General features: G+C 46.9%; 1 protein-coding gene across 1 annotated transcript; it reads right to left on the reverse strand.

Annotated features, from left to right (window-relative positions):
* Positions 1–1951: 1951 nt before the first annotated feature.
* SOAT1 (sterol O-acyltransferase 1) lies at positions 1952–21954 on the reverse strand. The gene is made up of 14 exons (XM_049776500.1): positions 21896–21954; positions 18487–18632; positions 17717–17776; positions 15108–15215; positions 13521–13803; positions 12758–12836; positions 11338–11419; positions 11100–11145; positions 9810–9939; positions 8427–8524; positions 5775–5873; positions 3929–4064; positions 2708–2853; positions 1952–2238 (listed from the first exon to the last, which is right to left on the reverse strand). Exons 1-14 carry the CDS (start codon positions 21941–21943, stop codon positions 2182–2184), a joined length of 1518 nt encoding a protein of 505 aa, XP_049632457.1. The 5' UTR covers positions 21944–21954; the 3' UTR covers positions 1952–2181.
* Positions 21955–22539: the final 585 nt, after the last annotated feature.

The following is a 22539-nucleotide window of genomic DNA, read 5'->3' on the forward strand; positions in this document are numbered from 1 at the left end:
AAACAAACAAAAAGCATATGCTTAGCTTGCAGCGCTAGATCCCCAGACTCCAGAACACCTATTTTTATTATCCTTTGAGAAGCTTTTTTTTTAGGGGGTGGGGTCACACTCGGCAGCACTCAGGTGTTACTCCTGGCTCTGCGTTCAGAAATCACTCCTGGCAGGCTCGGGGGACCATATGGGACACCAGGAATCAGACCCAAGCAATAGCATAGCGGTAGGGTGTTTGCCTTGTATATGGCTGACCCAGGATGAACCTGGGTTTGAACACCAGCGTCTCATATGGCCCCCCCCCAAACCAGGATTGATTTCTGAGCACATAGCCAGGAGTAACCTGAGTGTCAGTGGATGTGGCTCCCCCAAAAAACAAAACAAACCCGATGTGCAAGGCAAATGCCCTACCACTGTCCTATAGCTCTGGCCCTTGAGAATCATTTTTTATTTTGTTTTTGGGCCACACCATGCCCAGGGGTTACTCCTGACTATGCACTCAGAAATTGCCCCTGGCTTGGGGCACCTCATAGGACGCAGGGTATTGAACCGAGGTCCATCTTGGGTCAGCTCTGTGCAAGGCAATACCCTACTGCTGTGTTCCTGCCCCTGGTGTTTAATAAGTGCCTAAATTTATCAAGATCAAAGGCATTAATAGAGCAGATTATTAAACAAGGCATTTGGGATACAACTGAAGCTGTATCTAGTAAAAACCCTTTTTCATCTTGTCAGACTCTAAATTTAAATACCAAAACCTTTAACAAATTGCTAAGTCTCCCTTCTGGGGTTAAACATGGCTTTCCAATGCTCGGTCTTTATACCAGGCAAATCACAATACCAGCAGTGGGGCTTTCTGACATAACAGTCCATTGGAGAAAATTTTCTAGAAAATGGTCAAATATATTTTTTTGTTTCAACCAAGTGTAATGTCAAAGAATAATGACTAAACAAATGTAAGAGTCAGCTTCTGGATCTTTAAAAAAAGAGAGAGAGAGAAAAATAAACCCTTTAATATCAATGGAGATGATTAATACTTATATTACAGACTTACAAGTAAAATAACTCAAATATTAGATAATAAAAGAATTGCAAAGGATATGTATATAGATACTACACCTACACTTCCAGACTGGTCATTCATATATGTTCCCCATGATAAATTAATTTTAACACAAAATTGATCTTGCAATTATTAAAAACAAAAACTACTACTATAGGCTAGTACAAGGTTAAGGTACTTGCCTTGTATTCTGCTGATCCAGACTCAAATCCCCAACACCACACATAGTACCTTGAGCACAGAGTCAGGAGTAGCCAGACACCGCTCCCCCCAGAAAGTCACTCTGGAAGTTATAAGATATTTTTTTATTTCTTTTTTGGCAGTCAGGAATGGTGTCCAAGGCTTCACAGATATCAGGCATATGTTCTAATTCAGTGACGCATGACACATTCCTAGCCCTGGAAATATATATTATATATATGTATGTATAGTCCTATGCTATTTTTTTCCTACTTCTTTTCTGCACCCCAGTCCGCTAAATACATATTGTGGATACAGGAATTTTTTTTTTTTTAAATTCTGGTGAAAGGTATTTTTTTTACTTTACAAATCACATTTAGCAGAATAAAATCAAGGTAAAACTTGAGTAGAATTGTAGTTTAACAGAAGAAAATTAATAAAAAAAAAAAAACCAGCATGAAAGCAGTATCCATAAAAATGATTATCTTCAGAAAAACAGGTGCTGTGGTATTTTATTTTATTTTTTGTTTCAAATTCTATAATAACAAACTTGTCACTTTCTTCCCAGGTGGATGACTGAATCAACTTATAGCCCAACAGTGAGCATTAAGGATTCCCAAACAACAGGTACTGAGATGACTCTCTTGAAGTGTTTTGATGAACTCAGTGGCCATGAACACACAATATTTCCAAAATTCAGGGAGTGATCCACAAAGACTGTGGCTTCCAACGCTGTGATCCAGCAAAGGTTTGTCATTCAGCCTTTTGGATTCCTCCACCCCAGAGCGCTGTGTAGGCAAAGTGTGCAAGCAGATTCCTCCACAGAGGCCCTCATGGGTCTCAGAAACATCAAGAACCAGTGTGAGGCATGGCTGGGACAGGTGTAAAGCTCCCCAGGCAAAGAGACAGTCATACTTCAGTGTCTGGGAAGGAAGGCACCATGGCAACTTCTAGAACACAAAACGACACGTCCAGGAGCGTGGCTGGATGTAATCCAGAAAGGTGGGCTTCCAGGGGAGAAAAAGAAAAAAAATGTGAGTGATCATGGTATAGGGTGGGGAAGAGGGAGTCACAGCATCTTGAAAAAGCATCCCCAAGATAGGACAGAGAAGAGACCACTAGGACAATGAGAGTTGGGAATGGTCAGTATGGATAGAACTGGGTACTAAAAGGAGGGAAGGATATGCATGATTCCCCTTCAGTAGTAAACCATAGAGCCTAAAAAATGGGGGAAAGGGCACGAGAGACAAAGAGAGACAGACAAGAAAGGCTAGCGTGGACAAGGCAAATAGATGCCTTACCACTTGTGCCACCTCTCAGGCCCCAATAAAAACATTTTTTAAGTAAAAAATAAAAATAAATAAAAGTCATCCCTCCCCACTTGCTCAGGAATCACTCCAGGTGGGTCTTGGGGTGGGGGGACCCTATGGGGTGCTGGAGAATTGAACCCAGGTGGTAGTTCTTCAGCAGACTCACATTTTTCAACGGACAGTGCTGCCGCGCATGCCACTCCTGGGAATACAGACACAGAAGGATGCCATGGCCAGCAAAGAGCGAGGTCCACACCATGATGTTCCAGATGGGCCGCTTCCGACTGTCATTGACGATGAAGTTGAAGGCCACTGGGGAGAAGGGAAGAGCTCAGCAGAGATGGGAACTAGGTAACAGGGAGGCATGTGTGGGGCATGGTTACAACTGAAACAGGAACTGTTCCTCTCCCATGGAAATGGGGTGCTGAAACCACAGGGGACAAATAGTAATGGTTTCAGTGTAACCTCAGACACTTTCTGTTCTTTTTTTGGGGGGGCACACCTACCCAGCAGTGCTCAGGGGTGACTGCTGGCTCTGCACTCAGGAATTACTCCTAGCTGGGGGGGGGGGAAGGGGGGTCAGGACCCTATGGGATGCAGGGATAAAACTTGGGGCAGCCACGTGCTTGGCCAGCACCCTCCCCACTGTGCTCTCTCTCTGGTCCCCGTGTTTGTTTTCTTAAGGGAGATATGGGGTGGGGTGATGAGAGGGTGCAGAGTCATTTCCTGGAATCTTTCACTGTTTAACTGGTTTCTCTCTGCCCACCCCACCCCCCAAAAAAGAGATGAGCCTTCTAGGTTGTGAAACTGGCACTTTTAGAAAGAGGAAGATGGGTGTAGATTTCCTACCAAATCTAGTACAAGAGGATGATTGTTGTTTGGGGGCCACATCTAGCTGTGCTATGAGGACCAAGTGGGATGCTAGGGATCAAACCTGAGTCAGTGGCATCCAAGACAAGCACCTTCCATGCTGTGCTATTGCTCCAGTCCCTTCAAGAGGCTAATAATTTTAGTTCAGTTCCCTACCCTAAAGGGATGAACATCTGAAAACAGGGTTGGATATAATTAATAAAAATCCAACATGCTTAGTGCAGGATTAATAAATAACATGTACCTGGGACCAGAGTGACAGCACAGCAGGGAGGGCACTTGGCTTATACACAATCCTCAGTATCCCATTAGGTTTCCAGAGAACCACCAGGAGTGATTCCTGAGTGCAGAGCCAATAGTAAGACCTGAGTACAGCTGGGTGTGGTCCAAAAACCAAACCAAAACTAAATAAACACAAAACATGTTGCAATGGTGTGGTACTGGGTGTTTGGTGGCTGACAGCAATGTTATACTGGACACAGCTCCATAGTCAGCACTCAGATGCCCAGTTACTTACTTCCGAAAAACATGAAGAGCACGAAGAGGACAGGGTAGAAAAAGTTCAAGGCCAGAGCAATGGCATATTCATGCACCACAGCCGAGACGGCGAAGACAGACAGCATGGCAGCCGACTTGAATCTCTTCGAAAAAAACTGGGGAAAAAGGCAACAGCATTTCACTGAGACTGAATAAAGGAGTATAAACCATAGCCAACAGCACTCTGCCATGGCTAACAAGGCACCATCTCAAAGTTACATTTGGTTCTTTTTCTGTTTTTGTGCCACAGCTGGTAACGTTCAGAGGTTACTCCTGGCTATGCACTCAAAAATCGCTCCTGGCTAGGGAGACCATATGGGATGCCAGGGATCGAACCCAGGTCCATCCTGGGTCAGCTGCGTGCAAGGCAAACACCCTACCGCTGCACTATTACTCTGGTCTCTACATTTGGTTCTTCTAAGCTGACTCCTGGGATTGATCTAAAGGTATTCAAATAATGATCCCAAACTAAAAACCTGAGATCGGAGTAATGTGAATATGGTGCTTGCCTTGCATGCAACAGACCCAGTTTCCATTTCCAGAATCCCATTTGATCCTCTAACCCTGCCCGGAGTGATTCCTAAGCATAAAGAGCTAAGCGTCTCCCCTGAGCATCTCTGGATGTGACACAAAAACACAAGACAAAAAACAAAACAAAACAACCACTCTATATGGAGAAGTCCCTAGTTAACTAAAAAGAGACCTTTTGAAAACCTGGGCATGTTCAAAGATATGGCCATATTTTCAAAAATATTTATCATATAGGGACGAAGAGATAGCATGGAGGTAAGGTGTTTGCCTTTCATGCAGGAGGTCATCGGTTTGAATCCCGGCGCCCCATATGGTCCCCTGTGCCTGCCAGGAGCAATTTCTGAGCCTGGTGCCAGGAATAACCCCTGAGCACTGCCAGGTGTGACCCAAAAACCAAAAAAAAAAAAAAAAATATTTATCATATACTAGTAAGTCACTGCTGTTGCAAAGGTTCAGTTCTTGGTGGATTTGTTTGGGGGCATCTGCTGTGGGTCCCTGTAGTGTGGCACGGAACCTGGGGCTCTGCATTCAAACCTCATGCTTCAGCAAAAAACAAACTTTACTTTAGAGTAACTATGTAAGGCAGTCAAGCCAGACACTATCCTATCTGCTTCAACAGATGCCAAAATGAAAATTTAGGAAGGAGATTAAAGAAAAATTGGGACTGGAGAGATAGCACAGAAGGTAAGGTGCTTGCTGATACAGGTTTGATCCCCAGCATCTTATATGGTCCCTTAGCATAGCTGAGAGTGAACCCTGACCATCGCCAGTTATAGCCCAAAAACATAAAAATAAATTATGAGTAATAAAATAAAAAGACAAGGAAGTCAACACATAAACAGAAAAGGCTGTGGCAAGATGATTTACCAGCCATGAGATTCCAGAGAAAAAGATGAACCAGAGCAATAGGTCTGGTTAATACCAGAGTGGGTAAGGTGTTTGTTTGCCTTACACATAGCTGATGTGAGTTTCACCTTGGAATCACATATAGAGCCCTGAACCATCCATCAGGAATGACCCCTGAGTGAAAAACCAGGAATATACCAGCAGGCATGACCCCCAAACAAAAACAAACCGAAAGATAAAAGAAGACAGGGAATTACTTCCACTCTTCCAAGAAAATGGCATTGTGCCTTCTGACTTGGCCAGAACACATCACCACCCAGGCATCCAGGGGCAGACCAGAAGGAATGTGAGACAAAGTGGCTCATGATAGACCCATGGACCGCCAAGCACCACTGTCGCTTAATCCTTTCCATGCAAAAACTTTGGGGACAACACCAAGCAGCACATACCCAGAGGAAGTCCTTGTAAGCGTAGTAATACAGCCAATCATGTACCACCACGTTCCACGTCCGGTAGTAGTTGGCATATGATGTTGAGTTCCACCAGTCCTAGGAAGAGAAGATAGGCCCAGTGGCACACAAGGTACCACACAGCCAATACCCCAGAACTCAACATTCCCTGAAGCTAAACTTCTGTTGCACAACCCTCAAGTGTTGCAATAATTGCATTTCATCTAGATCCTGGGACACAAAGAGTCCTTTATCCCTTTTTTTTCTTTTTTCTTTTGCTCTGCTTTCTGGGAATGGTACATCCAAAGCCAGCGCTCAGTCATCCAGTTACATCTCTGTGACCCCTAAAAAGTTGTTTGGCTGCTATTGTACATACAATATGTCATGAATTCTAGTTCCATGGATGACCAGATCCCAGACTCACACAGGCTCATGAGCAAACAAAGTAGGATGGGAGAGGCCAGAAATACAGAATCAGGGCCCGGAGAGATAGCACAGCGGCATTTGCCTTGCAAGCAGCCGATCCAGGACCAAAGGTGGTTGGTTCGAATCCCGGTGTCCCATATGGTCCCCCGTGCCTGCCAGGAGCTATTTCTTTCTTTTCTTTTCTTTTTTTTTTTGTTTTTTGGGTCACATCCAGTGGTGCTCAGGAACCCCTGGCTGTCTGCTCAGAATAGCTCCTGGCAGGCACGGGGGACCATATGGGACACCGGGATTCGAATCAACCACCTTTGGTCCTGAATTGGCTGCTTGCAAGGCAAACGCCCTGCTGTGCTATCTCTCCCGGCCCCTCAGGAACTATTTCTGAGCAGACAGCCAGGAGTAACCCCTGAGCACCGCCAGGTGTGGCCCAAAAACCAAAAAAAAAAAAAAGAAAAAGAAATACAGAATCATCATGACATCTGTCCAGTGCTCCAGAAAGCCACACACCCTCCCTCATCCTGTCCAAAAACCAGGAGAAAATCCAACAGCTGGGTGGGCTGGATGATGTAGCTGACATACAATGCTGCTTCCCTATGATAGTGTAGAATGTTAGTGGAAAACACACACAGTTGTTTCTTGGAGAATCCAGTGAAAGGTGTGAAGTGCTTCAGAAGGTCCACACCCATCGGTGCTCAGGGGTTACTCCTGGCTCTGCACTCAGAAATCGCCCCTGGCAGGCTGGGGAACCACCTGGGATGCCTCCAGGGACTGCCGCATGCACAGCCCCACTGCTGTGCTATCTCCGGCCCCCCCAGACTGGCTCTTGAAAGAACTTAAAACCCCAACTTTGCAAGTAAGAGCACTATTCTAGGAGAGAATAGTTATTGTGGTTGTGAGCTATTTCATAACCAGTTTGGCTTTTTGTTTGTTTGTTTTGTTTTGCTTTGGAGTCAGACTTATTCTTGGCTATGTTTTAAGGGATCATTGCTAGAGATGTTGGCGATAGACCACAGTCAATGCATGCAAGACAAGTGCATGGTCTGCTACACTATCTCTCTGGCCCAATAATCTTTGTTTTTATTTTTGGATCATTTATCTCTATCTCTTTGTTTAGGGATCACTGTTGGTGGAGCTCTGGGGACCATATGGGGTGCCAGGGATAGGATCGAGATTGACCATGTGCATACAAGGCAAACACCTAACACCCTGTACTATCTTTCTGACTCAATAATCTTTTTTAGGACCCAGAGCAATACACAGTGGCAGAGTGTTTGCCTTGCACACGGCTGACCCAGGATGGACCTAGGTTGGATTCTCTGCATCCTATATGGTCCACTGAGACTGCCAGGAGCAATTTCTGACCGCAAAGCAAGGAGTAACCCCTGAGCACTGCCGGGTGTGGCCCAAAAACAATAACAAGAAAAATCTTCTTTTTATTTATTTTTTTTTTTTTCGTTTTTGGGCCACACCCAGCAGTGCTCAGGGGTTACTCCTGGCTGTCTGCTCAGAAATAGCTCCTGGCAGGCACGGGGGACCATGTGGGACACCGGGATCCGAACCAACCACCTTTGGTCCTGGATCGGCTGCTTACAAGGCAAACGCCGCTGTGCTATCTCTCCAGGCCCAAGAAAAATCTTCTTTATCAGGCCATAATACCTAATATGTTCAGAGATCACTCCTAGCTTGGGGACCATAGGTAGTACTAGGGATTGAGCCCACACAAGTGCATGCAAGGCCATAACCCTATGCTCTACACTGTATCTAAGGTACCTTCAGTCCAATATTCTTTTTAATTTGCTTGTTTTGGGGCCGTGCCTGGAGATGCTCAAGGCTTACTCCTGGTTCTACTCAGGAATCACTCTTGGAGGTGATCTGGGGACCATATTGGATGCCAGGGATCGAACACAGGTTAACCACATACAAGGCCAGTGCCCTCCTCACTATGTTGTGACTCCATATCCATGAGTTAATCCAAGTAAGCTTCCCTTGAATTCTGTACTGAAATCACATCTGCAGCACCATCCAAATTCACATGTGTGAATAGTTGGCATGGTCTCCCAACACCCTCTGAATTCCAGCTCCCCCTGGCACGTGCCAATGAATTCCCACAGGAAACATACACCATACACCATACACTATAGTGAGGCATGGCAGCTCACAACCAAAGATAAGCATTATTTTATAAAAAACAAGGAACAGGGCAAGGACAGGGGTGGAAGTGAAGCTTACTCTGTAGAACATCCGGTCCCCGAAGCGCAACATTTCAGCAAAGGCATTAAACCAGCAGTGCAGCACAGCAAAGAAGGTGAGGAAGAGAATCAGCACGCCTGGGAGGGCAGGGACGAGGGTGAGTGGACCTCGGACATGCCAGCCCCAACAGACACCAAGCACTGTCACGTTTGGTTTGTCTCCCCCGCCCCCCTTTTTTGGTCATTTTGAGCAGTGCCCAGGGCTCGTTCCTGGCTCTACACTCAGAGATCACTCCTAGCAGGGATCTAACTGGGGTTATGTCACAAGCAAAGCAAGTGCTTTCACCCTGCACTGTCTGCACTGATGGGGGACCCAGTAGTCAGCACTGGGGGAGGAGAAGGAGAAAAATACATTAGCAGAAGGCTGTAGACACTGAGGCTGGATCCTTCTGAGGGGTGTCTGATCACTGTGGATCAACCTCTTCGATAGGTGTCAGAATCACAGTCTCCCAACCATGGGACTAGGACTTAGCGTTGCAAAGTGGAAATGGAAGGGGGGGGTACAGTCACCCCTAGTTTGAAACAGCTGCCTTAGAAATGCACGGGGGACAGGTCTGCAAAGAAGCTGGTCTTAGAGTCAAAGTTTCAGCAGCAGGCCAGGACCCCTCTGGTCAGTGACATGAGGCCCAAGAGACAGGTCTTCTGTCCACCCTGCCTCTGAAAAGATACTCAAGATTTTTCCAGGGAGATGCTGCTCAGTGCCCAGATGAACATCATCTCTACCATGAAACACGGTCCCCAGAACTGCAGGTCTCCCCCATCACATAAGCAGGAACGACTGCCTGCTCATGCCTATCCATTCTTCCCACAGAGCATCCACTTGCCTGCAAACAGGCATGAGAGAAGAGTAAGCAGACACAGTCCTGCCTCTGGGGCAGGACGGGGAGGAAGAGATTTCAAGAGGTCTCCAGGGGCTATTTTGGTGGGGCTGGTGGGAGTATAGGGGAGTAGCTGCTTTCTCTCAGGGATGGGCAGCAGCAGGATTGTGGGGAGAAAGGAAGAGAGAAGGTGAGGGGACATGGCCAACATCAATGGGGCAGCAGAAAGGAAAGAGGAAACCAGGGGTGCAGAAGGGAAGGTGACGGCTGGATGTCATCTGGTGGGACATGTCCTGTCCTCAGCACCTGCCATTGACAAATGTGTCCTTAAAAAATGGAGGGACAGGGCTGGAGTGATAGGACAATAGGGAAGGCACTTGCCTTCCACCTGGCCAACCTGGGTTTGATCCTCAGCATCCCATAGGGTTCTCTGCACCCTGCCAGGAGTGATCACTGAGCCACTGAACTACTGAGCACTGCTGGGTGTGGCCCCTAAAACAAAGAGATGCAGCTTTGTGGGTGGCTGGCCAGCCACATCCCCTCACCTGGCAAGATGGAGTTGAAAATACACAGCACCAGGACACGGGCACTGAATGGCTCCTGTTGTATGTTCTGGAACAAGGGTGTGCAGAGCCGCTCAAAGATGTAGTATATGTAGAAGAAGCACCCAAAGACCTATGGGAAAACCAAGAGTGTGTATATATACACACACACACACACACACACACTTCTTTCTTGTAGCAATAGGCATTCACTGAGCAAAGGATTTTTTTTTCCTTTTGGGACATATCCAGTGATGCTCAGGGGTTGTTCCTGGCTCTGCACTCAGGACTCACTCCTGGTACTTGGGAGACTCTACAGCAGTGATGGCTAACCTTTTTGAGCCCGAGTATTCAAACTGCTACACAAAACCAAATAATTTCCTCAAAGTCAAAGCCAGCATGTCAATTAAACCTTAATAACAAGATTTTAGTATCTAAAAACTCTTTATAAATTTATTAATTGTGGACCTTCCCATGTGCCAGCTGCAAGGCCTTCCCGTGCCACAGCTGGCACACATGCCATAGGTTCACCATCATGGCTTTAGGGCATGCCAGGGATTGGTTACAGGGCAGCTACATGAAAGACATATGCCCTATTCACTGTGCTATCACAATGGCCCTCTAAGCAAAGCAAAGTATTTAAGATGCAATGAGTAGGCATTTCAGGCTCTGGTCAGACTTGGGGAGTGTTTTGGTTTTCTTGATATTTTGTTTGGGGGCCACACCCACCAGCATTCAGGGTTACTCTTGGCGCTGTGCTTAGATATTGTTCCTGGCTGGCTCAGGGGACCACATGGGATAATGGGGATTGAACCAGGGTCCATCGTGGGTCAGCAGTGTGCAAGGCAAATGTCCGATTACTGTGCTATCACTCTGGCTCCAGATTTTGCGAGTATTCTGCACAGACACACAATACACCCAACAGCAAAAACACAGGAAGGCAGAAATAATGGTAGATGACAGTGGCCAGCTAGAAGTATGTCAAATGAATTTTAATTTGGGGCTGACTCCTTGCTCTGCACTGAGGGATCACTCCTGGAGGGCTCAGGTAACCCTCTATGGTGCCAGGAGACTAAACTTGGGTTGGCCACATGCAAGGCAAATGCCCTCTCTGCTGTGCTATCTTTTTGACCCCTCAAATGAATTTTCACAAAACAACAAAGATCAACACCCTTTTATGGAGAAAGGCAGATGGGCCTCTGGAGGAACACATGCCCCCCCAGTTTTCCATCCCCTGGGACATGAGTCCCCAGGCCCACCCAGCCACCAACCTCACAGGTCAGGGGGACGCACCTGTGCAAACTGCGTGGCAACGTAGCCCCAACGGATGGAGGGGGTCCTACGAGGAAGCAGCAAGAGTGGATGTCTCAGGAACACTGGCGGGGGGCCTTCCCAGTGCCCCTGCCCACACCCTGAGGGGCACCAATGCTGACAGGTGACATACGTGGCTTATTCTAGATCAGCCTACTGTTGTCACCTCCTGCAACTTGCCATCCAGTGAGTGGGGGGTCCTCCCCCATGATGGCCCTACCTGGGGTAGCTGTCACGGTAGATGAGGGTAGGTGCAAACAGGAAGTATAAGTACTGGCCAAGCGTGGGCATCGGGGTGGTGTCTGTGGGAGGGAAGCATGACGGAGAATCACAGGTGCCTAGACTGAAGGCAGAGGTGAACCCCAAAAGAGAAGTGGAGAAAACTCCCTCTCACTGAACATACACTGCCCCTGCCTTATCTCCCTGACCATTTCTTCTTCTCTGTTGTTTGATTTCGGATTCAGTGCTCAGGGCTGACTCCTGGTTTTGTGCTCAGGGAACCATAACAGAGCCAAGGATCAACCCCAAGGCAGCTGTGTGCAAGCAAGGGCCTTTACCAGGCAACCACTCTCCAGCCCCCAACAATCCAGATTGAGCCGAACTGGGATTCAGTAATAAGTCTTTGAAATCCACAGGATTCTGAATAGATCACATTAGATAAAGGTTTCTAGAATAGCAAATGTCAATCTTGGGTCAGAGATAGAACAGGACAATGATGGGGGTGTTTGCCTTGCATGCAGTCAACCCCAGCTGGATACCAGACATCCATATGGCCCCCCAAGCATTGCTAGAAATAGGGTTCCACACCTACCCAAAAGATAAAATACTTTAAATTAAAAATGTCATCCAAGAGCCAAGTAGCACAATGGTTAGGCATTTTCCTTGCACGCGGCCAACACAGGACGGACCTCAGTTTGAATCCGAGAATCCCATATGGTACCCCGAGCCGGCCAAGAGTGACTTCTGAGCGCAGAGCCAGGAGTAACCCCTGAGCACCACAGGGTTGATCCAAAAAAAAAAAAAAAAACCCAAACAAACAAAAAAATAACATCCAGGGGCCAGAGAGATAGCACATCGGTAGGGTGTTTGCCTTACACACAGCCAATCCAGGATGAACCAGGGTTCTATTCCTGGCATCCCATATGGTCCCCTGAGCTTTCCAAGAGTGCAGAGCCAGGAGTAATCCCTAAGCACCGCTATTCCTCCCCCCAAAAAAGACATCCAGTGGGGTAAGAACAATAGCACAGTAGGCAGAGTGGTGCTTGCTTTGCACGGGGCTACTCCCTGAGCACCTTCTAGGAGTGATTCCTGAGTGAGGAGTCAAGAGTAATCCCTGAGAGTCACCATGTGTGACCTAAAAGCAAAACCAAAATATACCCAAGCATGGGGCTGGGCAATAGCACAGCAGTAAGGCATTTGCCTTGCATGTGCCAACATAGGACAAACCCCGGTTTGAATCCAGGCATCCCATATGGTCCCGAGTCTGCCAGGAGTGACTTCTGAGCACTGCCAGTTGTGACCCAAAAATAAAAACAAAAACAAACAAAACAAAACAAAACAAAAATATATATATATACCCAAGTACACAGCACAGGTTAAGAGTCTGATGAATGTACCTCTGGCCTCACAGCAATTCCTACCTGACTTCATTTTAGCTGCGTTTATCACACGTGGTACTGTCTCTCTGACGAGTGAATGGGCCTTCATCACAAGACGGATCTACAGAAACGGGGAGAGAGATTTTTCACCTTTCTTGAATTACTGTCTCCCAAAGATCAAAGTCACACCAAGAATCATGCCCTTTGCCTACACACAGGCAAATGTAATCTTAGAGATGAAAGAGAAAATAGACTCAAATGGAGATAAGCTGGGGCTCAAGTAATTTTATTTGTTTTATTCTTTTTTGCTTTTTAGGCTACACCTGGTGGTACTCAGGGATCATTCCTGGCAGGCTGAGGGGCCGGGGATCAAACCCAGGTTGATGTGTGCAAGCCAGACACCCTCCCTGCTGTGCTATTGTTCCAGCTTTTTTGCATTTGTGTATAGGGCAGTGGAGAGGACACTTGCCTTGCACTCTTGACTTGCACAGGCTAACCCGGGTTCGATCCCCGGCATCCCATAGGGTCCCCCATGCACCACCTGGAGCAATTCCTGGACACAGAGCCTGGAGTAACTCTTGAGCATCACTATATGTGGCCCCCAAATAACCAAACCAAAAATACCTCATCCCTCTAAGCTCTCTTCCTATCCAACTCTTTTCTGCTTGTTTTGGGGTCATACCTGGTGGTGACACCCAGGAGCTACTCCTGGCTGGCTCACTCCTGGGAGGCTGTCCCATCCCAGTTCTGATCTGAAGGTAGCCTGGCATGACACAGGGCACTGCCTGGACCCTCTGTTACTCACCTGCTCCAAAATGATGAACCCGCGGGTGCCCGGTGTGGCTGTGTACTGTAAGACAATGAAGACTACGCCACAGCCCATGATCCCGATCTGGAAAGCCAAGAGGAGCAGCCCGTAGACAAGAGATCGGAGTGTGGGGTGCGAACTTGTCCGGTAGCCTTTGGCCCAATGATGGAGGAGGAAAAAGGGGATCACCAAGGTGCTCAGGAACATAGCGCACCACGTCCACAAGGCAACGGAGAATTTGGTGAAGGCATAGGTCATCACGCTGAACTCGAGCACCAGCCTGGAGGAGCCGGGGAAAGCACAGGGAGAGAGGAAAGGGAGGAACAGAGAGGGAGAAAGGAGGGAGGGACAGAGGGAGGGAGGGTCAGAGGAACGAGGAGAGAGAGAAAGAGAAAGAGAGAAAGAGAGCAACAGAAGGCTAAAGCCACCAGAAGTGGCACCATTGAGACTGGGCAGACCCCAGGCAGAATTACAGGTGCTAGGCAAGTGCCTTACCAGTAAGACTACCTCTCTAGCCCCTCTTTTTTTGTTCTGGGGCCACATTCAGAAGTGCTCAGAACTTCCTCCTGGCTCTGTGCTGAGATCACTCCTGGTGGGGCTCAAGGCACCATATGAGATGCGGGATCAAACCTAGATCAAATATAGGTTTGTATGCAAGGCAAACAATTTTTTCTAACTCTTAAATTCCTCTAAGTTGTTTTTAATTAACAACCCAAAATGAATACCATAGTAGGAAAAGTGGATAAATCTTGGGGCCAGAGAGTAAAACAGGTAGTGCATTTGCCTTGTATGTTCACACCTTAATCTGATCCCTGGCAACCCAGACAAGACAGTTCCATCCTGGAACCTGCCAGGAGTGATCCCTGAGCACCACCAGGTGTGGCCTGCAAACATAAAAAAATTTTTTATGCAGGGTCAGAGCAGTGGCACAAACAGTGAGGCATCTGCCTTGCCACACTAGTCTAGAACGAACTGCAGTTCGATCCCCTCCCACCCGGCATCTGATATGGTCCCCAAGTCAAGAGCAATTTTTGGGGGGGTTTTTTGGGTCACACCCTGCAGTATTCAGGGGTTACTCCAGGCAGGCTCAGGGGACCATATGGGATATGCAAGGCAAACACCCTACCTTCCCACTATCTCTCAGACTCTAGCCAGGAGCGATTTCTGAGCTCATTGCCAGGAGTAACCCCTAAGTGTCACTGGGTGTGGCCAAAAACAAACAAACAAAATAACCCAAAAAAACTATAAATGCAAAGTTCTATTGAGGAAAATAACCTAAAAATTACCTATCTACCACTATGTACCTCAAATATTACTGTTACTGTAAAAGATTTGTAATTCACTTTGGTCACAATAAAAAATATTTTAAAAAATTACCTATCTATTAAAACCGATTGCTGGAATAGTAGAGTAAATAAAATGCACCATGCTTTTTTTTGGGGGGGCCACAGCCAGATGCTCAACAGTTATTCCTGGCTCTGCACTTGAGACTCACTCCTGGAAGGGCTCGGGGATTGAACCTGGATTGGCCACATGCAAGGCCAGCGCCTTCCCCACAGTGCTCTGGTCCAGCCCAAGTCTCACCTTCCTTGATCAATGTAATCCACAGCAAGCGTGCTGAGAATGAAGAGGATGAGCAGCGCAATAAACATGTGGTAGATGGTGCGAATGTGGTCCACCTCTAGCAGCTCGCTGCAAATAAACCCACACACAGAGCATCACTCCTGTGACCCCCAAAGAAAGGTTTGAAAGCAGTTCAGAGAGATGCACTCAGCCCCGGCCAATATCCAGGCAGACTGTGAGTACAGAGATGTAAAAGTGAGTGCTCTAGAAGAAAGTGACAGTGCTCGGGGAGGAAGCCTCAGGACAAAAGACAAGGCTGGCATAGGTGACATTCCCAAAGAGCTGCCCAAAGTAGTATCCTCTAGGTTGGCAAAGACCGTTCACGGCTGAGGAGCCTCAATCCACTCCACATCTGACCGTTAACAGGGAGTTTAGGATGTGAATTCACACACATGTATTTCTCGAAGGGAGAACGGTGATACCAGCATGAATGTCAACAAACTTAAACCTTTAACACTTTTACTTTCTTGGTTGTTTTTTTTTGTCAGACCCAGCAAAGCCCAGGGCTTACTCCTGGCTCAGTGCTTAAGCATCACGCCTGGCAGTGCTTGAGGGACCATATGGGATGCCAGGGATCAAACCCAGGCTGGCTATGTACAAGGCAAATGCTTTCTCTGCTGTACTATAGCTCTAGCCACAATACTTTTACTTTCCACCCTAGTTTGTTTATTTATTTAGGTTTGGGGGCCATACCCAGTAGCACTCAGGGATTACTCTTGGCTCAGAAATCACCCCTGGCAGCCTCAGGGAACCATATGGGATATCTGGAGTCAAACTGGGTCCATCCTGGTAGGCCACATGCAAGGTAAACAGCTCTCAAAAATCGCTCCTGGCAGGCTCAGGGGACTATATGGGATGCTGGGATTCAAACCACCGACCTTCTGCATGCTAGGCAAATGCCTTAAGAAGAGGCTACTTTTTTTTTGGGGGGGGGGGGCCACACCCGGCAGTGCTCAGGGGTTACTCCTGGCTGTCTGCTCAGAAATAGCTCCTGGCAGGCACCGGGGACCATATGGGACACCGGGATTCGAACCAACCACCTTTGGTCCTGGATCGGCTGCTTGCAAGGCAAACGCCGCTGTGCTATCTCTCCGGGCCCAGGAGAGGCTACTTTTAAACTTGCTGATAACTTCTGTTTTGCACACGGCTGACCCAGGTTCAATCCCCATGTGGTCCCCCAAGCCTGCCAGGAGCTATTACTTTTTTTTTTTTAACTTCTAACTGGTTATTATATTTCTTTTTTTTTTTTTTGTGTGTGGTTTTTTTTGGGTCACACCCGGCAGTGCTCAGGGGTTATTCCTGGCTCCATGCTCAGAAATTGCTCCTGGCAGGCACAGGGGACCATATGGGATGCTAGGATTCGAACCGATGACCTCCTGCATGAAAGGCAAACGCCTTACCTCCATGCTATCTCTCCAGCCCCCTGGTTATTATATTTCTAAGCACAGAGCCAGGAGTAACCCTTAAGTACTGCTGGGTGTGGCACAAAACCAAAAAAATATCTTTTTTTTTTTTTTTTTTTTTTTTTTAGTTTTTGGGTCACACCGGCGGTGCTCAGAAGTTACTCCTGGCTGTCTGCTCAGAAATAGCTCCTGGCAGGCACGGGGGACCATATGGGACACCGGGATTCAAACCAAACACCTTTGGTCCTGGATCGGCTGCTTGCAAGGCAAACGCCACTGTGCTACAAAAAAAATATCTTAATCATCATTTTCAAATAGTTATAATTATATTGTTTGTTTGTTTGGTTTTTTTTTTTTTTGGATCATATCTAGCAGTGCACAGAGCAGGTGCAGGGCATAATCCTGACCAGGTGCTCAGGGATCATTCTAGGAATTGATCCCTTAGAGCAGGGGTCTCAAACTGCCCTAGAGGAATCTTTTTTTTTTTGTTTTGTTTTGTTTTAGTTGTTTGGGTCACACCCCACAATGTTCAAGGCTTACTACTGACTTTGCACTCAAGGATCACCCCGACTTTGCCTCCTGAGGCCCCCAAGTAAATTGAGTTTGAGACCCCTGCCTTAGAGCAAATGCTAGATTAAGAGCCTTCCCTGCTGTACTTTTGCTCTAGCCCTGCAACTCAAGGTTTTATTGTTTGTTTTTGGGTCATACCCAGTGACACTCAGGGGTTCCTCCTGGCTATGCACTCAGAAATCCCTTCTGGTTTGAGGGACCATATGGGATGCTGGGGATCAAACCCAGGTCCGTCCTGAGTCAGCCATGTGCAAAGCAAACGCCCTACTGCTGTGCTATTGCTCCAGCCCCCAACTCAAAGATTTTTATTCTAATGATTTGCAGGCGGAATTCCACAGCATAATTACTGGGAATTGACCAGAGAATAAGTGACATTCTTATCTCTTATCTCTCCTTTGAAACTAAACTAGGTAAAGAACCAAAAAATGAGAAAGCAAAAAAAAAAAAAAAAACAAAAAAAACCCAAACAAACAAAACAAACATACAGAAATAAAGTGTCAAGATTAAAGAATTACAGGACAATAGAAAAAACAAGCCCAGAAAATTGAGATAGCGGATAATCAAAATAAAAAGTAAAAAAAGGAAAAAAGTACTCACTCTAAGAGAGATTTCCTTAAGACAAAAATTTTGCCTTGTTCTGGAGGTGCTCGAAAATCTCTATAAAGAAGAAAAATTTAAACAAACAACATAAGCACTTGCTTGAAGCACTGATGAGAAATATAAGCCCAGGATGAGCTAGTCTGACACCAATTAACATTTAATGAGGCTTGCTTCTCAGCAGGATGAGGTACGGCAAAGCTGGTTTCTTCTATGCTTGTTTGGTTCTGGTCTGGTTTTGGATTTTCAGGCCTCGTCTAGCAGTGCTTAAGGCTGACTTTTAACTCTGTGCTCAGGATCATTCCTGACAGAGTGGAGAGGGGGAAAATATGGTATGCTGGGAGTCAAATCTAGTTCCTCTGCATGCAAGGCAAGTGCCTTAACCCACTGTGCGATCTCTCAGGTCCAGACCACACCATGCTTTATAACAGCACAATGGAAGGAGAAAGCTGCCCAGAAGCATCATGAAGACAAGGTGGAAATCAAGGCTCAAACGCAAACTTCACCATGTGTTCCAGGACTTGTACTGCTGAGGGCTAATATCTCCTAACCTAGGACAGACAGAGATGGGGATCCATCTAAAAGGGTCACTGCAGGTTTCCAGGGACAGAGCTCAGCGAAGTCTTTAAAGGAGGGATCGTATCTGATATAATCTACAAAGATGAAGAAATGGCTTATGTGCCCTGTCCATGGAGAGCAGAGTGGACCAGGGGGCTTGGAGTGGACAATCCAGGTGCACCCCCTTTCCAAGCCTCTCTCTGAGCACTAACTGGGCTCGGTGGTTCTCCCTTTGAAAGGCCGAGAAGGAGGTGAGGGGGCAGCCCCCATTATCCAGTGTCGTGGACTTCTCGATGAAATTGTTCACAAAATCGTCAAAGTGGCTGCCGACCTCCTTCATGAAAAAAGGCTTCAGCTCCTGGATTTTGAAAGACAGAAAAACAGATTCAGTCTCTAAAAAAGGGCTCATTCCTGCAAGAGCTGAACTGAAAGAAAACTAGCCTGGAGCGAGAGGACAGTGGGGAGGGCGATTGCCTTGTACATGACTCACCGAGGTTCAATCCCCAGCATCCTGTTCAGTCCCATGAGTTTGGTCAGGTGTGATTCCTGAGTGCAGGGTTAGAGTAAACCCTGAGCACCCTTAGGTATGGCCAAAAATAACAACAAAAAAATACCAAAGGAATATGCTGGGGATTGAGCCTAGGTTAGCCATGTGCAAGGCGAACACCCTACCTGCTGTGCTATCATCCCCTCTCCCCAAAGCACCACCAGGTGTGGCCCCAAACCAAAAAATATATAAAAATAAAAAATATTCTGGTGGGGACCGGAGCAATAGAGCAACGGTAGGGCATTTGCCTTGCCCATGGCTGATTCAGAACGGTCCTGGGTTCGATCCCCCGGCGTCCCATATGGTCCCCCAAGCGAGGAGCGATTTCTGAGTGCATAGCCAGGAGTAACCCCTGAGCAACACTGGGTATGGTCCCAAAACAAAACAAAATAAAAAGACATAGTGAAAATAAAAATAGTTGGGAGTCTGAAGCAATAGTTCAATAGCAGGGAGGGAGTTAGATCACATGTGGCCAACCTAGATTTTTTTGGGGGAGTCACACCTGGCAGTGCTCAGGGGTTACTCCTGGATCTATGCTCAGAAATCACTCCTGGCAGGTTCAGGGGACCATATGGGATGCTGGAATTTGAACCACCAACTTTCTGCATGCAAGGCAAACGCTTTTACCTCCATGCTATCTCTCCAGACCCGCCAACCTAGATTTGATCTCTGGCATCCCAAAAGGTCTTCTAAGCCCTGCCAGAAATGATCCCTAAGTGCAGAGATAGAAATAATCCCAAAGCAAACAACAACAAAAAAAACAATAAATAGTTCTTTACTCTCCCGAATTCTCCAAGGCCACTGCTGCACTTTGCCTTGAACTCTCAGGGTGTTTGCCTTGCATATGGCTAACCTAGGTCGAACTGCAGATTAATCCCCCAGCGTCCTACATGCTCCCCCAAGCCACAAGCAACTTCTGAGCACATAGCCAGGAATAGCCCTTGAGTGTCACTGGGCATGGCACCCCCCCCCAAAAAAAAAAAAGCGGGATCACTTCTGGCAGGGCTCAGGGGACCATATGGGGTGCCAGGGATTGAACCCAAGTCAGCCACATGCTGTGCTACTCTGCCAAAGTAAGGAGTTTCGTTGCTATTGTGTTTTGGTAGTTTTAGGGGGTCACACTCACACTCAGTGCTCAGAGACTCACACTTTTCAATGCATAAAAATTTAAATGAGAAGCCAGAGAGATAGCACAGAGATAGCACAGCTTAAAGGTATTTGCCTTGCGGGCCCGGAGAGATAGCACAGCGGAGTTTGCCTTGCAAGCAGCCGATCCAGGACCAAAGGTGGTTGGTTCAAATCCCGGTGTCCCACATGGTCCCCTGTGCCTGCCAGGAGCTATTTCTGAGCAGACAGCCAGGAGTAACCCCTGAGCACCGCCGGGTGTGGCCCAAAAACCAAAAAAAAAAAAAAAAGGTATTTGCCTTGCAAGCAGTTAACCCACCAACATTGGTTCGAATCCCGGCATTCCATATGGTCCCCCCTGCCTGCCAGGAGCAATTTCTCAGCACAGAGCCAGGGCGCCACAGGGTGTGGCCAAAAAAAAAAAAAAAATGAACAGAGCAATATCTCTGCTTTAGCTCCCTCAGAAATTCTTTCTCTTTTTATTTTTTTTAATAATACCTTTATTAAAACACCGTGATTACAAACATGATTGTAGTTGGGTTTCAATCATAATGGGCCGGGCGGTGGCGCTAAAGGTAAGATGTCTGCCTTGCCAGCGCTAGCCTAGGACGGACCGCGGTTCGATCCCCCGGTGTCCCATATGGTCCCCCAAGCCAGAAGCGACTTCTGAGCGCATAGCCAGGAGTAACCCCTGAGCGTCAAACGGGTGTGGCCCCAAAACCAAAAAAAAAAAAAAAAAAGAATACCACCACCCTTCACCCCACCCTTCACCAGTGCAACCTCCCCATCACCAATGCCCCATCTCCCCCCTCCTCTACCCCCCCATCTGTATTTGAGACAGGCTTTCTACTTCCCTCACTCACTAACTTTGTTACGATAATTCTCAGTGTAGCTATTTCTCTAACTGCACTCACCACTCTTGGTGGTGAGCTTTTTTTTTAGTTTTTTCTTTTTTGCGGGGGGGGGGGGGGAGAGGGGACACACCCGTTTGATGCTCAGGGGTTACTCCTGGCTAAGCGCTCAGAAATTGCCCCTGGCTTGGGGGTACAATATGGGACGCCGAGATCGAACCTCGGTCCTTCCTTGGCTAGCGCTTGCAAGGCAGACACCTTACCTCTAGTGCCACCTCACCGGTCCCTGTGGTGAGCTTTATATCATGAGCTGATCCTTCCAGCCCTCATCTCTGAGAATTATTTCAATGTCTTTTATTTTATTTTTCTTTTCTTTTCTTTTTTCTTTTTCTTTTCTTTTTTTTTTTTTTTTTTTGGTTTTTGGGTCACACCCAGCCCTGCTCAGGGGTTACTACTGGCTCTAGGCTCAGAAATCGCCCCTGGCAGGCACAGGGGACCATATGGGATACCGGGATTTGAACCACCGTCCTTCTGCATGAAAGGCAAACACCTCCATGCTATTTCTCTGGCCCCCTTTTTCGTCTTTTATTTTTCTTAAACCCATAGATAAGTGAGATTATTCTGTCTTTTTCTCTCTCTCCCTCTGAATTATTTCACTCAGCATAATAGATTCCATGTACAGCCATGTATAGGAAAGTTTCATGACCACATCTCTCCTGACGGCTGCATAATATTTCATTGTGTATATGTACCACAGTTTCTTTAGCCATTCGTCTGTTGAAAGGCACCTCGATTGTTTCCAGAGTCATTGTAAATGGCGCTGCAATGAATATAGGTGTGAGGAAGGGATCGTTTTTTGTTGTTGTTTTGTTTAGTTTTTTGGTCATATCCAACAGTGTTCAGGGTACCATAGGGGATGCTAGAGATCAAACCTGGGTCTGCCACATGCAAGGCAAATGCCCTCTCTGATGTACTATCTCTCCGCAAATCCCCCCACCACCTGCAAGGAATTCCAAGTGCAATTTAGCAACAATGTCACTGAAAGAAACTCTTTATGCTAAACCTCTATCACCTTAATTTCCAGAAGAGGTCACTTACCTCCGCTTCTGCGGTCAACTGAATCTTTTTTGCTATCAACTGTTTCATGTCAGTCTTACCTAGAGAAAAAGGGAGGAGAGAGATGAACATTTTTTTCTTTTTGGGCCACACCCTGTGACACTCAGGGGTTACTCCTATGCACTCAGAACTCACTCCTGGCTTGGGGGACCATATGGGATGCCGGGGGGTCGAACTGCGGTCTATCCTAGGTTAGCCACACGCAAGGCAAATGCCTTACCACTCACGCCACCGCTCCGGCCCAGAGAGATGAACTTTTAAGCTGATGCATATAAACGCCAGTCAGCACTACCTAAATTATGAAGAGGGAATAAGTAAAACAAAAATGATACTGTCAAGCCTGCACACAACAGAATATGGCACAGCTATGAAGATGAAAACAGGAGACAATGTGCACCTTCAAATGCTCTGTGGGGGCCAGAATATATATGATATATAATACAGCAGGGAAGGTGCTATCCTTGGACATAGCTGTTGCAGGTTCAATTCCTAACACCCTATATGACTCTTTGAACTCTGAGAGTAATCCTTCAGTACAGACTGAGGAGTAAGCCCCTCAGCACTATTGAGTGTGGCCAAAAAACAAATATAAAGGGGCCAGAGAGATAGCATAGATGGTAGGACTT

This window comes from Suncus etruscus, chromosome 7 (assembly GCF_024139225.1).
Source record: "Suncus etruscus isolate mSunEtr1 chromosome 7, mSunEtr1.pri.cur, whole genome shotgun sequence".
NCBI lineage: Eukaryota > Metazoa > Chordata > Mammalia > Eulipotyphla > Soricidae > Suncus > Suncus etruscus.

Bases quoted from the DNA above. Each gene is read 5' to 3' on its own strand.
- SOAT1 (XM_049776500.1), bottom strand. From the start codon at position 21,943: ATGAAACAGTTGATAGCAAAAAAGATTCAGTTGACCGCAGAAGCGGAG. The intron at 15,216-17,716 runs GTGAGTACTTTT...GTTTATTTGCAG, and splicing joins TTAAGGAAATCTCTCTTAGA to CGAGCTGCTAGAGGTGGACC. The intron at 5,874-8,426 runs GTAAGCTTCACT...TTCTCTTCCTAG, and splicing joins GGGACCGGATGTTCTACAGA to GACTGGTGGAACTCAACATC.